Source organism: Eublepharis macularius, chromosome 3 (genome assembly GCF_028583425.1).
Source record: "Eublepharis macularius isolate TG4126 chromosome 3, MPM_Emac_v1.0, whole genome shotgun sequence".
Taxonomy (NCBI): Eukaryota; Metazoa; Chordata; class Lepidosauria; order Squamata; family Eublepharidae; genus Eublepharis; species Eublepharis macularius.
In genome coordinates, this window is record NC_072792.1 from 54,502,675 (window position 1) to 54,518,300 (window position 15,626).

The window sequence follows — 15,626 nt, forward strand, 5'->3', positions numbered from 1 at the left end:
GTAGCAAATAGTAGGCAGGTTGCATGGTACAAGAGAAACTTATCTTGGTCTTTGCACATTGGTTTGATGCTTCCCATTCACCCATATTCCAAAAAATCTATTCCCAAGATTAAAAAGGGTAAAGCTGCATCAACACATCATTTAATATTGTACTATCATTGTGCTAGAACAATCACTCACAGCTGGATTTTCACATGTAGGCAAGACAATGAGGTTGCAATTCTAGCATAATATTCAACAATGCATGAATGCAGCCATAGTCTATTAACGAGTTAAGATTTAGTAGGACCAGACTGATATAACCATTTTAATATCCTTCTGACATTACAGCTTTCACTCAAAATTTTAGCATGGAAACCATGCTGATACAAATGAAAGATCATGAATAAATATTGCATATTGGGAAAAGAGGAGGGCACAGATATGTAGGCATTCTTGAATTAGACAAGCAAATTTTATTGCTAGAATAATATTCTCTCTCCCAACTGTGCTTGATTAATCCATGTTCTGGCAATTACATTTATGGTACGTAAACCCAGAACACAGACTCCTTGGCACGATGTTATATAGTGGGGCAATATATGTCAACTTTTCTGATTTCTTTAGGAATTGAGATATTACATATGGAAGCATTGTCACCTGAGATTCAGAAAGCCACAGTGAGGGATCGTTCATCATAACTCTCTCTCTATAGCCAGTAGCAGTTTATATTAGCCTCTTTTACAGTGGTGTTTAAACTTGATTGTGTTCTGGACCATTCTTCTGGGTCACCTATCCTTTGTGGGTAATAATCACCGTTTCTTCAGATCCAATGGCACCATGACTTGGAAGGCAACTTGAAATCTTTCCACTCATACCGAATGCTGAGTGTTGGAGGTAGCAGGTAAGCGTTGCCAGGCTTGTGCACTCATCCTGCCGTTACAACATTAGTCAAGATACTATTCGGCCACAATGAAAGTTGCTTCAAAGATTTATTATTTGCCAGAAGCACTCACTTTGTGGCTCACTGGCACAGAGGCTTCATTTCAGGAACTGGTGAGGTAGGGAAAAAATTGCAGCAAGATTCAAAGGCAAGATTTGGACAGATTCCAGGTCAATCACCAAGAGTTACTTTTTGAACTGCTATGAGGAATAATTCCATGTGGGCTCCATGCCCTGTGCCCAAGATGAGTGCCCCTACTGCCCTACAGCTCAGGGGCTATCAGTGGTTCTCCAGAGCAGCAGTTTCCTGTTAAGGGTTACTCTACCCTTGCCACATGGTGCTCTGCATTGAAACTGGCAGCATATCAGCATAGTGAACATATATGGCAGGGGTGGCCAAACTTGCTTAATGTAAGAGCCACATAGAATAAACGTCAGATGTCTGAGAGCCACAAGACATGATGCATTGAAGTGACTTCATATGAGGTGGGTCTGTGGGAGTGTCCTGAAAGTGACACCAGAGGAAGGGTGGGGTTTTGGTGCCGTATGCTGAAAGTGACATCATCAGAAGTGGTGGAGCTTGGGAAGAGCCATCACCTGACCTTTGACTTCGAAGTGACATCACAAAAGTGACATCACATCCTTGCTAGGCTTCACCTCCCAAGTCCCCAGATATTTTCTGAGTCAGACCTGGACAACCCTGACATTTTTATTGAAAATATGAAAGACATGGAAAGAAGGAAGGAAAAAAGGAAAGACTTGGAGCAGAACCACAAGTGACAAAAGGCACAGGTTGGACACTTGTCAGCTTCCCTCAAGTTTTGATGGGAAATGTAGGCATCCTGGTCTCGCAGCTTCGCTCTCTGACTGCTGTCCAATGGACTTTTCAACTGTCACTTGTCCAACATTCCGCCAAGCTGCCTACATTTCCCATCAAAACTTGAGGGAAGCTGACAAGTGTCCAATCTGTGCCTTTTGTCACTTGTGGTTCTGCTCTTGGAAAGAACGGAGGAAGGGAAATAAACTAAACTGTATGGCCATGGTGATACTCAGAGACCTCTGGGAGCCGCACAATATGTCTAGAAGAGCCATATGTGGCTCCCGAGCCGCAGTTTGGCCACCCCTGATATATGGCTTGGAATCCCTTATAGGCTACAAGAATCACTTATGAGGTGTAATGTCTAGACTGACAAAGCTCTTGGAGGTCTGGTGAACAAGTGGAGATCTGCTTTTTGCAGATTTGAGTCTTTTGTGACAAGTTCTTGGAAACAAAGGTCATATCTCTGATGCAATGGTCTATGAATACAATTTCCTTATTTCAGTTTATCTGTAATGTTCAGAAAAAGTAGGTGGTTTCAAACTACTGGTCTGTACCACTAAAATCTACAAGCAGGGGACCTGCAAGGACGTGCAGGCAGTATCTTATTATCTTCCTCCCCATACTATTTCATATCCCCTGGCAGTCCCCACAGCCTCTCCCCTTCTCCTGCTTCCCTTTCTCCTTCCCATCCACCAACCTACCTTTATATTCTCCCCCCACTCCCCGTTTTCAGCTTTCCTTCCTCCTGGCAGCCTCTCATGGTCTCATGAGAGCTTAGAGGGCATTTCATTTCTTAAAGCTACAACTATTGTTTCTGTTATGCAAACCTTCATTCAGAGAAAGGACCTCTTCCTTGTAGAGAAGTTCACCCTGTCGGTCCTTAGCTCAATTGCATGGATTTTTTTATCCATGCACTGTAAGCAGGTTTTGGGATTAGTGATATGTGAGATCACTAAGTTCCCCTCTCCCTTGAAAACAATTCCATTTCTCTCAAACTAGTGCAGCTCTAAAAATGATTTTTGGATACTGGAAACAATGGTAGAGCAGGAAATTTAGACAGGGAAAAAGGATTACCCACACCTGCTACTTCACTATTCCAAGTTACTTTACTGAAACTGCTTTTCCTTGGAATGACGAAGCCCATGTGTTGGATTCTGTTACATGTTTGTTATGTGTAGCTGGATGGACTCTTAACACCTTCATGAAAACAAACATCAGCAAAGCTTTGCCCAAAGCAGCATGATTTTACCTTGCCAGCTGTCCCCATTCCACCCCACCCAGCCATCTTTAACCCTCTTGAACAGCCTTTACACTTGCACATTGTTTACACTGAGTGTTAGTGCTTGCAGCAACAGCTGATACTTGTCATAAATAGGATATTTAGCTGCACATTGTACAGATTGATGCTTGCTCTAAAAATCCCATAAAATTTTTGCTCCCATAAGGTTCAGGTTATATATTTCTGTAACATATTTAGTTACCAAACACTTGCATAACCATTATGCTATGCTCTCATATTACCATAATTCATACCTCCTGTCACTCCAGAACTGATAGGCAAGAACAGTTTAAATCATGTTACTTCCTGACACAGCAGTAGCCTTGGGAAGATGCCAACTCTTGTTTTTGGCAAATCTCTGCTTAAATACTAGCAACATTTCTCATTTCTGATAGAAGCGTTATCATATGCACAGAATGCCAGCATAGGGAAACAACAGGGGAGAGACACCATAGCAACTTAAAGCCATGTACATTGTGATCCTTGTTTACTAACTGTGCAAATATCAACTAGACTGCCAATTAAAATGGTTCCTGCCCACAAAACATTTGATTTCCCTTTCTGATCTATTTGCTGCTTTTGTTTATAGAAACTGTGGCATTCTTCAGCAAAATGTATTTATTCAGCTAAAGCAGGACATTCATGGGAAAACCAATAAAGCTATCACTCTGAGATTATCCCCACCTTTGAACAGAAGGCTTTAGGTTTGTTTCCCTAACGACATGGATGAGGAACTTGATCTCACCAACAAACCCTTGATGACTAGTGTAGAGTTTCAAGGTTTCTAAAGACTTAACATGCCTGGAGTAAATCCAAAGACGTCTTGCACACTTCAGCAGTAGACTGCTGAATTCTTAATATGGTCCACTGAGAAAAACAGCAGAGTGTGAGCAAGGTGAAATCAAAGCACTTGCTTGGCATCAGCTGTAACTAGCCTTTTCACGATGGGTGAAAGAATCAAATTCAAAGGTGGAGAGAAATCCCAGCTGGCTTTGTTTTGCAATGCAAAAGAAGAGATCCTGTTAAACAAGCAGCTTAGAACCCTGGAGTCCCTGAAGAAGCAAGCAGAAAACGCTCTCACTCTTGATCAAAGAATCTTGTATAAGAGGTTTACCATCAAGCTCAGGAGGTCCGAACTTGCTCATGCCAAGTTGCTTGGCCATAAAGATCTTGTGAAACTTCTTTCCCAGAGCCTGTTTCCCAATCTGCATTCTGTAGTGACTGACGGCAGTGAGAAGGCTGTCAGGTTTATACTACAGAACACAGAAGCCTCCAGAGCTCTTTCTGCTCCATCTAGAATCCAAGGCCATCTGGCTCGAGTCTCAGTTACCAAGAAGCTCATTTGTGAAGGCTTGCAAGGTAAGGAAGCAGAGATTAAAAATGTACATAAATGCCTTGGGTACATGAAGGAAGCAAAGGCGCAAAAAGAGGAGCAAAGTAAGAATACCTCCAGTGCTAAAAAGGCTTTAAACTGTGAGAAAGAGACTGAATTTAATAAACCAGTTGTCTTTCTTGAACACAGAAGGCCCTGTACCACCAATTATGAAAAACACAACAGGCAGTCTAATGTGAATGACAGCTGTCAAGAGATGTTTGTGAAAAACCCATCAGAACAGCAGGACCGTGACGCTACACTGCCTGTGAAGTCTTTTCCCTCTGAAGGATCTGTAGACAGAGGACTGAACAAAGACTTTCTGGATCAAAAAGGTCTGAGTGGCACGAACAAAAAAAGCCATAAACAGAGACCCAATTCTAGGAATCTTTTCTTGGGGCTGAACAGCATGCTACTCGGAAGACACCCAAGCACGAATAATTACACAATACTAAAGAATGATAGTCTTTTGAATTATAAAGTCAAGCTCTTTCTCCAGAAAATCACACATCTACAGCAGGAACAAAATTGTCTTTTACAAGATTATTATTCTGAACGACTGCAGGAAAAGTTAGGGAAGAAATACCAGGTAAATCAGGACTGTCTACTGGATACTGAGCAGGAGCAAAGCAAATGGAATCCAGTAGGCCCAGAAACCAACCACCGAAGCATTACAGTAAAGAAACTGGACAGAAATTTCAAGGGAAAAGAAAGTCCCGTCGAGGTCTTGACATGGGAATATTACAATGAGATCATTACTAAAGAGAATCTCATGGAAAGAAACTGGCCAGACAATAACCCTTACCAATTGATCAAAAAGTAAGATCTGGGGAGTATTGACTTTCATCCAGCAACCCATAAACACTGGAAATGTACTTAGGACAGTTCTGCTTGTGCAAGTAGCAGCTGAAATACTGCGGCAACACATACCATGTTAATATATTTTAAACAAAACAATGTGCATATGGAGCAGCGGAATATACAACAGACGGCTCACGTGATTTAATTCAGTTTTGAAATTGTATCCGAAGCAATAACTTGTGTTATGTCTTGTGCATGTAGAAGAGGTAGCAGGGATAGCACTGCTTTCACTTAGCATAAGCAGCCAGTGACAACTAACTTGAGTGCTTTCTCATGTGCAAGGGGGTGTACCTGTGGAAATATTCTTTGGGATCTAGCCCACTGTTTCTAAGATCCGGGCCAGATTTTACACTTCTTGAATGAATCTGCATCCTGGTGGCAAATTTCCCAAGCCTAGGTTGTACTGGTTAACAGAACATGCTGTGTGTGTTGGGGCCATCATCTAGTGCTTCATTATCTCCCGTTGTGACTGCCAATTACATGGAGAAGTGGGAGAAGAAAAAAACACTACAGGATGGTTCTTTCTTGGGAAATCTGCTACAGAGCTGCAGTCCCATGGCAACTGTGGCAAGTGTAATGTCTGTTCCAACTCTTAAGATTTTTAAAGCTTCAGTGATTTTTTTGTAATCAGTGTTAAGTTTCAAATTGTAATACAGTATATCACAATGAAGCTTCCTTTCAGGATAAATCCTTCTGTTCTATGCAAAGGAATTCCTATTCGATTTCAGCTTGCATTTTAGCCATTTGTTGTTAGTCACTAAAATTCAACTCAGTTCAGGAATTACGACAATACCAAATGTCAAACCCCTTGAATTCTGGCTATGGTTTTAAAATGAGCAGTGATAAAAAGTTCAGACTAGTGGTTCTCTACTTTTTGGAGATGGTATCTTATCATTCAATCTATCAAAGAAACTGGGTCCCACCATGATAGAGACAAAAATCCCACTTTTTCCAAGGACATTTCTATGTTGACCAGCACTGTTACTATATTTATCATTTATGGTAAATTTTAAGGACAATTTTTTTTAAAGAAGTACAATGGATAATCCCTGGAAGACAGGGTCACCATGCGGCAGCACATCAAAGATGCTTGCTGTTAGGCAGAAGGAATTGGGGGGAGAGGTCAGTGTCCAAAGTTACTACCACCACCAATAATCCATGGCAAGTGTGGTCGGTAGGACACTGCATGTCACACTTGTAGGTGGACATGGGCAATAAGGGAGTGAATTTTCAGTAATTGTTATGATAACCTTGCATCCCACCTATCCCACCTCTGTGTTTAGATCATATGCCAGTCAAGGGAACTCTGGAAGTCTTCAGAACTACAATGGAGCCACAGAGAATGGAAAATGGTGTCTAATGCAGGATCGTGGTTGACCCCGCCCCGCCCCGCCCCACCAGCTGCAAAACTTAGCTATCATTTCCCCCTGAATAGACATTTTAGAGAAAAGCCTTGCGTTGAAAGTTTTGCCTTAAAACCAAAAAGTTAAATATAAATATTAGGAACTTGCCTTTAGTCCCAACACACATTTCTGTCAAATAAAAACATCAAACCTAGCCAGTCTTCCCCAAAATTGTGTAGATACTGATACTGGCATATAACCAGTCATGCAAATCTAAAGGCTTAAAGGCAGTTGTCTTCGAAAAGACAGGGGCTGGAGTTTATGTTAACATACCCTTCCTTTGTGACCTTGATGCTGTTCTAGAGAGCCTTTCTGGCAGAAACAAAACTTTCAAGCGTGCAGTGAAGTGTAGAAGGGAAGTCTGAGGGTGGTTGGATTCCCAGTATGAATTAATGTGTCTGCTATGTAGGTACTGGTACTATGAAAAACATGCATTTTGCAACATTTACACACAGATCAGTGTAATTTGCTTCTGCCACTGAATGCATTTTGCTGAATTTTGAACAAATTTAAATATTTCTTTTTCTAATAGTGGAAGTCCATGCCATACAACAATCAAGAACAATTCTATTTAAAATTAAACACATTAAAAACACACATACTTCCAAGTTAAGAGGAAATTTGGCACATAGGCAATCTGATGTCCAGGAATCGCTTTCCCATATTGCCATTTTGTACAATGGGATAATGCACCTCAGTCTTCCCCTTCAGTTTTTCTCACCTCTTTTTATCCAACCCAATTTTGCTCAAAGTCTCCTGCTGTCCTCTGAACAATCCAAGTGTAGCATGGATTCCTGTTACCATTTGCTGCAATGCAACACACTGGGTTCTAAGCCCTCTTCTTGTGGTTGGTGCCACTCAAGTGTCACACAGCTGCACTCTCTGTTAACATACAAGAGCAGCTGGAGCAGAAGTGGGGAGGACAGAATGTTACAACATACCTCCAGCTGGTATTTCCTCATGCGCTTGTTTTTCCTAGAATTCCCTTAACCTAAGAATCTTGCTTGTGAACACAGGTTTTTTCTTCACTCTACACCTGCAGGTTGCCTGGCATCATAGGATAGTGCATTAAATATGTGAAGTCCCTTTCCTGAGCTCTCTCTACATGGAAATTGCCTCAACAGAATTATTATATAACTTCCTGGTCTTTCATTCCAGGAAAAGGAGTAAAATGTGCCTTTGCAGCACAGCAACCCAAGCCTTACTTGATGGTCTCCCATCCAAGTACTAGCCATGGCCAACCCTGCTTAGCAACCAAGCTTTGATGAGACTGAGCTAATATGAGATAAGTATCACCATTCAGATGATATGTAACTGCCCCAGCAATATTGTACATCAAAGGCAAAACGGGACAGGACTTTTTTCCTTTGCAAGACGAAAATCATAGCTGCCTCAAGAATAGATTTGATCACAGTTTAGAATTCTTAACATATTGTAATGGCTTTTTCTGACGTCTGAAATGTTTACAAGCATAGTTATTAACTGGATTTTCCTTGGAAGTCATTCGACAACCTGCTAAAGAAAACTGGAAAAAGTCTAGTATAGCAAGACCTTCAAATTAATGAATGGAAAAGGGGCAAAGAAGAAATAAATGTATCTTCTAGTACCTCATTGAAAGCACACATTTAAAAATATTAACTAGTAATTCTACCAAAAGAAATTTCAGCCATTCAGTGTTTCATTTCTTCATATGGTATTTGTAAATTGTGACCAATTTTGGGAGGTACAGCAAATACCCAAGGACATTATCATAACTGTAGAAATTCTTTAACAGTAAACCAATTAATATTTGTTCTTGGATGGCTTCTAATGAATTGGCTGTTAAGAACTGCTTTATACCAAGGCTCAACATGCAGTTTAATTTGATTCAAAGTTCCTAGACATAATTCCAATAATATCCAATGTTAACTCATCAAACTAAGAAAATCACTTTTCTTTTTTTTCACCGGACCATGGTGGAAAACATCGCTGTTTTATTTAGCATTATAATTACATAACAGTTGCCTGTTTCTATTACTAAAAAGAATTTAATAAAATAATCCTGAAAGACGTATTTTCTCCCTCCAATGATTTTAAAATTTCGCCTTTTAAATACCAATTTTGCACAAATCAGGTTGATTTGCTGTGTAGTAGTAGTAGTAGTAGTAGTAGTAGTAGTCAGGCATAGCAATCACCAAGGCACAAGCTCAGTCCTGCACATCAGCTGTCACTTGCCGTTAAAAGAGGTATGCCAATTACATTTCCTTGGGTAAAATGCACAGTCCCTTTAATTTTTATATTGCGACAGCAGCAATCACCAGCGTGCAGGGACAATCTGTAGAAACGTAAAGGGATCCTTTGATATGGTGTGCAGATATACATTCCAAACCTATGGTATGTTTATGTAATAGACAAAATTGACCTCGGAATTTACTTTCTACACATACACAATGAATATGCCAAAGAATTACAAAGCAAATGTGTCCTTATAGTATTATTTTACCCCTACTGCTGGGGAGAGAGGCATCTCTTTGCTGCAGCACTGATCGTATGCCTTGATAAAGGAACAACAAATCATGAAAGTAACTTGCAGGGAAGACTGGATTGTCTATTTATAAGGTCAACATAATAGGCAATTAAAATGTCATTTTAAGTGCACTTCCACATGCTTAGACCCAACTTTCTATCTGTTTTCTTTGACAACACATTTCACGCTACTCTAATGCAATTTGGCTGAAAAATGCACTTTTCCCAGTAAACATTTTTTTCAAAAGAAATATCTCAACCTATGTTTACTCTTTTCATATAGCTAGAAACCTTGCTAATTAAAAATACAGTATGCTACAAGACAAGACATGTGAAAGACAACATATATAGTGAAATGACTTTGTTTTAATTGTTGTGCTGTGACTAAAGTAAAGTTCTCAAGGCTGCAGCTTAACATTCCAAGTTCTCCCTTCCATCTTTATTGATTCTAAAGATTTTTCCACAAAATTTCTTTGGGGGCTAGAACAGCAGTCATTGCATCACACCATTTTTTTCCTCCAAGACTTCAAGTTTCAAAAGCAAAACTGTCAAAGTACAGTTCCTGATTTTGATTTGGTAACTGGGACAAAAAAATGTAGCACAGACTTAAAGGTTACACAATCTATAAATGATGGCAACAAATTCCGGGGGAAGGGGGGAGAGTACAGTTTTGTTTTCTTGTAAATACTCAAAAAAGGCTCAACTTCAAGCAGTAATAAACACAAGCAAAAGTGATTTAACCCTTTAAAATAAATATTCAGGAAAACCTCTCTGTACATACAAGTGAAAGAATATGTAACACTTTCACGCTAAAAGAAAATAATTTGTTCATAGAAGCAGCTGAAATCTGCTGTTCCAGCCCAATGTCCCCAAGTGAAGAAGGGAGGCACAAACACGGGTGACTACTGTAGCTTGCTATGTCTTATGGCCTTTTGTGGGGCTTGATTTATTTTTGGAACAGGGACACCATCACCACCAATCTCTTTATCCCTTTTGTTATTTTATTTATTTTATTACAGCATGCCAAATCCTTTGGCATATGTGATGGCCTTCAACAATCTCTCCTTAAGTTTTTCTTTGCTGGAGTACTCCGGAAGCAAAAGGACATTAAAGCATGTGTGAGATGTAGGTAACCTGGGGAACAACACAGAAGAGAAAATAATTACCTTCCAGGGGAGTATGCCAATTTGCTCAGAACATCATTTGCCTTGAACCCCCCCACCCCCCCACCCCTTATGCTATAAGCACAATTTGAACTATGCTTTTATTTTTTTTTGCACTTCTCTTTATTGAAGTCGAGGCATCAATGGCAAAGAATTAGGAAGAAACAAAACATTTAACTTACTTCTGCTTCACTCATGAAAAAGATTTAGAACATCTTACCTTTCTGTGTCAGGGCCATTTTTGGCTATAATCATCTTTAGTTTTCCAAGTCCTCCTACTGGTGCTCTATCTGTGCCTGTTGTAAACTGGAGGAATAGTCTTTTTTGCTCATCTGTAAATGAATGGACTATTTCCCAAAATTCCCTACAAAGGTGAAAAGTAAACAACATAAAAATGCTGGGCAGAACAAGAACAGTAAAGGATTACTTACGTAACTAATACCTTGTATTTCCTAAAGATAACCTGAATAAAGCTGGACTTCTTACTATGTTTCATTAGCAGAAGCAGCAGATCAGAACATTATTTGTGGTCCCTTAAACTGTGCTAACTCCAGGGCATTCTAAACTGAAAGACACACAGCTGCCTCAATAAAGTTATGGACATACAGAAATAGAGAAAGTTTCTGCATGTTTATTACTAGCTAAGTTCCTCCTAGAAGCAAGCTGCAGCCTAAATGGAACTTTGGTCAGATCTTTAGCAACAGCATTTCAGAGAGATCATGTGTGTCAGATATTTAGCAGGAGTGGGATTTCTGAAGTGCAAACAAGTGATACGCCTGAAATCCCCACATCAAATGCAAGGTAGTAGGAACCTTCCTTCAGAAAGGTCTGTAGTAAAGACTGCCAAAAAAAATCATCTCTGGAGAACACACATCTCACTCTGATACAATACCTCACCCTAACACATCAGGCTGAGTAGGTGAGCTGTAGCAGCTGCCCCACTTGCAATAAAGGCATGGGAAGAGTGGCAGATTGCCTGGTCTTGCCCTCTGAACCCACTCTAGCAGTATTTTCTGTGTGTTTCAGGACTTTGAATTAGGCAGCAGACAGCTGGCCAACTGTCCATTCTAAGCTACCTCATTCCTCTCAGCCACTGGAGAGTCCCTTGTTTCCTTGTTTTCAGCCTAGTACACATGCAGTTGCAATGGCCTGAAGACGATTTTAAGAAGAGGCAGTTTGTTGGTTTCCCCATTGTTTTGAGCAAGCACTGGCCTTCCCAAATAGACAGGTTGGCTATCTGAATACACACATTTCTTTTTGTAACTGTGAGCATAAAAGATTTATATTGCAAATACCTACCCCCCCACACACAAAAAACAAACAATTGAGGTGATGTATGGGTATCATATTCAGGAATCTGCATGGCTGTTTGAGACACTGTATTCTACATTCCTACATGATGGAAAACTAAAACCCCATACCTAATAATAAGGGAGTCTCTAGTATAGCCGCCATCATATTCTGTAGTTTCTTCTAGGGCTTGAAAGTCTAGATTCTGCAAATACAAGACAGTGTATCACCATTACTAGTAACCCTTGCTTTAGGGTCAAGCAGCAAAAGGCAATTTGTCATTTTTATGCACATATAAAGCTGTCTTACCCTACTTCCACAAATAAGCAATTCAATCTCTTCAGGTCTAAATAAATATTTTAGGGGAGACTCGTTGGTTACCATGTGAAACCCTCTTCGAAAGGCCTTGAACTGTTTCTCCACTGATTTGTTGAGAATGTAGTCAGAATACAGATTGACAAATTCCTGTTCAATGAGAACCAAAAACAATGCCAGTTGTCCTTAGTCGTCTCAATTAATTAAGGGTTATATAATCCCATTCCACCCCCTCCCCAAAATTGACTTTTTCCTGTTTATACATTGCCTGCATATCACAGAGATATTTATAGAAAATTCATTAACTTGCATTTAAATACTTCAAGATGGTGGTGATTTTGAACCACTTCAAAGCATTTGTTTCTACTTTTATGAACCAGATTACTCACGAAAACAAGCAAACTTCATTATTTCTGTTATGTGCCAAATATGTTGCAATAAGCTACTTTAATAGGACTGAAAGTGTTTCAAAACCTCCTTATTTCAAAGGAACTTTGCAATGCAGCTGCATTGACACCCTTTGTTTCAATGGTACAAAGCCCCAAAGATATGGGGAACAGCAACCCATTATGGCCTGGACTCTCTCCCATTACTTTATCTGACCAGGATTACAGATGCAGCATTATTCCTGACAAGCGCATAAAAAAGCACTTCTTCCTCAGAACCTTAGCTCTGATCAAAGTAAAATAATTTTCAGCCTTATGGCTGTGAAGGTATAATGGAAATGTGCAGCCAATGCATTGTAAAAGTTTCAGAAGGCAGCAATGTGACTAAATAAAATTTCCAGTGTTCTGAGTGAGATATTAGTGCTGAGAATAGCTTACTTGTTCCTCACCATAACCCTTAGAAGAAAAAGATATTCAAACACACTGCAGAATTATGCAGACTGACAAGATCATGCAAATATATTAAATTTGCATAATATATATAGGTCACAGAATTGGGCCAGCTCAATTAACTTCAATTCTGGGATAATGCTCAAGCAACCACTTCACAATGGAAGGCATGCCCTATCAAGTTACCTTTCTGTTTTCATTTGTAATGGGGATTTTATCTCCATTTTCCTTTAGATCATGCATCATGGGATTACCGAAGAGATCCGTATGAGATATCTGGAAGGTTATCATCATATCATCTTCTACACTCCCCTCATACTGCAATAAATCTCTTAAACTCTGATAGAGAACCTACAATGAAAGAGGCACACATCATACAGCTTTAAAACCTCAGCCACAGTACTGGCTACAGTGTATGGGAAAATTAACAAAAATCTAATTGCAGCTTTAATCTATTATAAACTTTTGTGGACTAGAGTCTACTTCGTCGACTGCAGTTTGCGCAGATATGAAGCCAACGGAAATGTTATATGGCAGAGATATATAAGCTGCCTGATGCCTTTTTAAAATGGGTCCTTGCCATGCAGGATTCCCGCCCCCCATCCAAATCTTTCTGTGGTTTTCCTACCTATGTGGACACATCATAAGAGCGTTACACAGATGCTGTGTAATGTTTAGTTTGGACCCAAGTATCCACATGGTATTTTAAAGTCTGGAAGACTCCCGTGAAATAGGGCCTTTCAAGTATCTCAACCCATTGCTAAGAGTTCATCGCACACAGTTTTAAGCAGCACAGTTTTAAGCAGCCTTATGCACACTTGCCGTGACAAACAAGAGCTTCTTGATATCCAGCATCCAATATATGCAAGACCTTTTAAATAACAATTAAGAACATTTTTGAAGAAATGCAAACTTCTTCTATGTTTTTTTGGGGAAAACAACACTGAAAATATACCATGGTTTTTTTCCCCATTACATAATTCTTAAGACAAATTTTAACTCTAAATCTTTTACAGCAAGGAAAGAGGCTGTTTTCTGAACTTGCCGTTAACTTACTGTTTTCTGGTTTTAACTGATGTCTGTTTTAGTGGAATTCTCTCCATGTTTTGGTAACTCTGTATTGTATATATAATTGTATTTTACCTAATTTTATCTTATTAATGGAGTTTTTGTAATTTTGTAATGGCCTATGACTATACACAAACTCTGATTGACTAATACTCACCTGTAAATCTTAGTAATAAATTTAGCATAACACCTCTTTGTTTAAATGTGTGGACAAAAGTGTTTAGCTAGGATGCAAATAGTTTAATTGCCCCTGCCTCTCCCTTCCACACAGCTACCCCTCTACCGAGAGCATAAGGGTGATAGGGTTATAAAGCTAGTCAGGAAGGACATCATGTAGAGAAAGGCATCCTCCTTCAGTGCTTGGCTACATGTTTTATAGTATTCACCTAGTAAATATACAAGGTATTGCTAAATACCCACCTTTCATGCACATTAAATCAAACCTCTATAGTACTAAATACAGTGAAGCGAGAAACGGTGAATGCAGTGAAATCCTTTGTTCAAATCTTGCCTTAGCCGTCAACTACTTGGGTAAGCCACCATCTCTGTTTCAATTTAACAACAAGCAGGGGAGCTGCAGTGCTGCCACATATACTGGTTCTGCTCAAGCTGCAGTAGCAGCTTGGGCTCCTCTCCCCCCCCCCCCGCCAGCAGCTTCACAGAGCAACTAACAGGGGAGAGGGATTCTTACTCACCTGCCCCCCCCCCGTTCTGCCAGCCCCCAGCCACTTCTCCACCTGCTCATCCCCTTTCCCTCTGATGTCTACTTGCTCTCCCCTGCTGCTGCTGGCCTGCCCCTTTTCCTTGCCTCTCTGTCTATCTTGTCCTCCCCTGCCTTGTCTTTGTTAACAAATGTGTGTGTGTGAACAGTGAGTCTTGTTCTCCCTGCCCCTCTTCTGCTGATTTGCAGTGCTGCTATTTCTACCAGATATCTGGTTCTCATGGTGCTGATTCCCCCCCCCCCTTCTATTTACACTGAAGCAATGATGGTGTTGTCTGGGCGGGAATTTAACCCCCTCCCTGGTGTTATTTTAATGTTTTGGATTTTTCTGCAAACCTGGGAGTTCCTCTAAGTTTGCTGAAATATCTCTGTTAACTCTACGTGGCCCCAATCTGCAGATCTGAGAATCTGCAAATGAGACCACATTAAGAATTAGATATATTTGATACTGATTACCTTAGAAAGTTGTTTGCACGATTATGGCAATAGCATGAAGTGCTCTGAACAATTAAACATGTTACACGAATACTAAGCAATACCCTATATTAACCAACATACAATAAAACCAAGAAAAGGCTTCCAAATTGCAGGAAAATTGGAATATGCTGAACTTACAGGGTGAGAGTCTGCCAGATCGCGGAAAGTTCCTTTCTTGCCCATTAGCTTTCTGTAGACCACCATTGGAAAATGAACATCCAGAATACAGTTATTGTAAATGGCCAGACCCAGGACAATTCCAATCAATGTAAACTGTCCCTCAGTTTCAAAAGATGATGGGTTAAACCAGAACAATTTTGTTGACTCGTCGTAAGTGAACATACCTATAAAAATGTTAATGGATTACCTATGTATTGAAAACTAAGAGGCAGCAAGACATTTTTCTAATTTTGGAAGCATATAAACAGTGATCTCTCTTGCAAGGCTAGGAACGAAGACTTTTTCAAAGAAAAAGGCTTTCGTATGTGCCTGTCTATACAGCCAGAAAATGAATACAGTACAATTCTTAAGGGCTGTTCAGTAAGCATACTGGAAGGAGCCCAGGGGATACAGAAGACTGCACATAGGCTCTCCA

At 40.0% G+C, this 15,626-nt stretch overlaps 1 protein-coding gene across 4 annotated transcripts in view; it reads right to left on the reverse strand.

Moving 5' to 3' along the window:
* Nucleotides 1–9,572: 9,572 nt before the first annotated feature.
* Nucleotides 9,573–15,626, reverse strand: part of UBE3A (ubiquitin protein ligase E3A) — a 31,589-nt gene continuing 25,535 nt past the window's right edge. For all 4 annotated transcript variants that reach the window (XM_054973442.1, XM_054973444.1, XM_054973443.1 and 1 more), the window contains 6 exons: nucleotides 15,170–15,375; nucleotides 12,952–13,116; nucleotides 11,924–12,079; nucleotides 11,746–11,819; nucleotides 10,545–10,688; nucleotides 9,573–10,295 (listed from right to left, as the gene is read on the reverse strand). In XM_054973442.1, coding sequence (XP_054829417.1) covers nucleotides 10,175–10,295; nucleotides 10,545–10,688; nucleotides 11,746–11,819; nucleotides 11,924–12,079; nucleotides 12,952–13,116; nucleotides 15,170–15,375 — 866 coding nt within the window. In that variant the 3' untranslated portion in view covers nucleotides 9,573–10,174. The remainder of the gene's footprint in view (nucleotides 10,296–10,544; nucleotides 10,689–11,745; nucleotides 11,820–11,923; nucleotides 12,080–12,951; nucleotides 13,117–15,169; nucleotides 15,376–15,626) is intronic.